The sequence below is a fragment of the Aplysia californica genome, unplaced genomic scaffold (assembly GCF_000002075.1).
Source record: "Aplysia californica isolate F4 #8 unplaced genomic scaffold, AplCal3.0 scaffold00479, whole genome shotgun sequence".
NCBI lineage: Eukaryota > Metazoa > Mollusca > Gastropoda > Aplysiida > Aplysiidae > Aplysia > Aplysia californica.
In genome coordinates, this window is record NW_004797749.1 from 593,011 (window position 1) to 594,791 (window position 1,781).

The 1,781-nt window shown below is 38.8% G+C and overlaps 1 protein-coding gene across 1 annotated transcript in view; it reads right to left on the minus strand.

The window, feature by feature from the left end:
• The window catches only part of LOC101851597, a gene marked incomplete at its 5' end in the record, with an annotated part of 41,465 nt that overhangs the window by 26,642 nt on the left and 13,042 nt on the right, over window positions 1-1,781 (minus strand). Inside the window, 1 exon segment of the mRNA XM_013086558.2 lies at window positions 707-881. Coding sequence (XP_012942012.1) covers window positions 707-881 — 175 coding nt within the window.

The window sequence follows — 1,781 nt, forward strand, 5'->3', positions numbered from 1 at the left end:
AGAGAGAGAGAGAGAGAGAGAGAATTGATGGTACACTTACAACAAGGGAAGCAGCTAAATGAAATGGGAACGGAATCGGAACGTCTTTCTTGAATTATGCCCCCTCCCCTACTTTTTACAAGAAATGCTGAGTGACTCACGAATGTGCCTCGATCGATCGATCAAGCTGTTTTTCAGACGGAGGTCAAATTCAAACTGACGCGAACAGACCGTCCACATTTAACAGATAATATGCTTCTTTTCATGCAATTGCGCTAAAGAGCAGACAAGTCTTCAGGTTATGAAAAAGAAAAGAAAAAGCCAGAATCTAAAAAAAAAAAAATTAAAAAAATTTGAAAGTCTTTATCGATGTGTTCAAAAACATTGATACGTAACTCCGGCTGTTCTCGGCGCCTGTTCACTGTATATTTTCTTAACAGGAAATGTTTGACACAATCTAGATTATGTTGAAAGCGGGTTTCGTCTCTGTCTGTCAGGAACAATTCGGGCTGAGGGTGAAACAATAAATATCCTTGTAACAAGGCCGAGATATAATATGGTTAAAACTCTACCTACAGGAGAATCGAACTCGTGTCTTCTCCGTGTGACGACCAAAGGCTAAACCGCTACACCACATCAGACACTGGTAGAACCCATTAAGTAATATAACACATTAATTATTTTCTCCAGAGAAATATACATTGTAATTTCCAGTTCAAATACTTACTTTGCCCCAGGGGGAGGCAGCCTGTACTGTACACCAATCTCGCTCAAGCGGGGCAACTCTCTTTCGCCTAAAGATCGGGCAAAATCTGCCCAGTCCACGTCACGAGCTGTGTCTCTGGCTGTGCTGGGTGGCATGGATTCCCAGGATGCTTTGTGCCAAGCCCTTTCCGCCACAGCTGTCACAAGGTTTACATTAATGAACAAATAAATAAACAAATAAACAAATAAATAAATACATAAGGAACAAACAAAAAACAAAAAACAAACCAAAAAAACCCCAAAAGGACTGGGATTAAGACCAACACGTTTCTATCAAAAGTGAATACATCTGTGTCGGTTTTAATTGAACGAAGACGAAATAAAACGTCAGCCTAATATCGTACAAAACATTGCATAATAATTATGATTTTGGTTTAGCGCTCCTTTCAACACATTCAGGTTATCCCAGAGGCGAAACTTAAGATTTTATGGTAATCTCCAATGGGAAAGAGCTAAGCAATTGGAAAGCATAAATGAAGACTCATGAAACAATCTAAATTCAAGCACGTCCTGCAAACGATTAAAACTTTGATCTCCTACACCGTAGTCCCACATGATACGAATGGAGATAAAAATGTGTCCATTATGTAGTGTTATTACTGTATTTAATTAGATGTAAGCTGTTTCTTGGTCACCCTGTACGTCATTCTTTCTGACGTATTCAGGATACCCACCAACAGGTAAGTTAGCATGTTTCGTGTATTCACTGAAACTACTGAAACCATGTTATCTCAGTTTATTGTCTAGCCCAGTGCTTATACCAAAATGTTCAAAATGTGGTAAATTTTTCCCTGTCCGATTTGGTCCCCTCGGCCATAGCATAAATCATAAATCATCTTCACCCTTTTCCCTACAAAATCTCATCTGCACAGGCATTTTTCATGGTCAGAAATTCACCGACGGACTATTCTTCTTCTTTTTCTTCTCTCTTCTTTTTCTTTTTCTCTTCTTGTTCTTGTTGTTCTTGTGCTTGTTCTTTTTGCTCTTATTCTTCTTGTTCTGGTTCTTCTTCTTCTTCTTCTTCTTCTTCTTCTTCT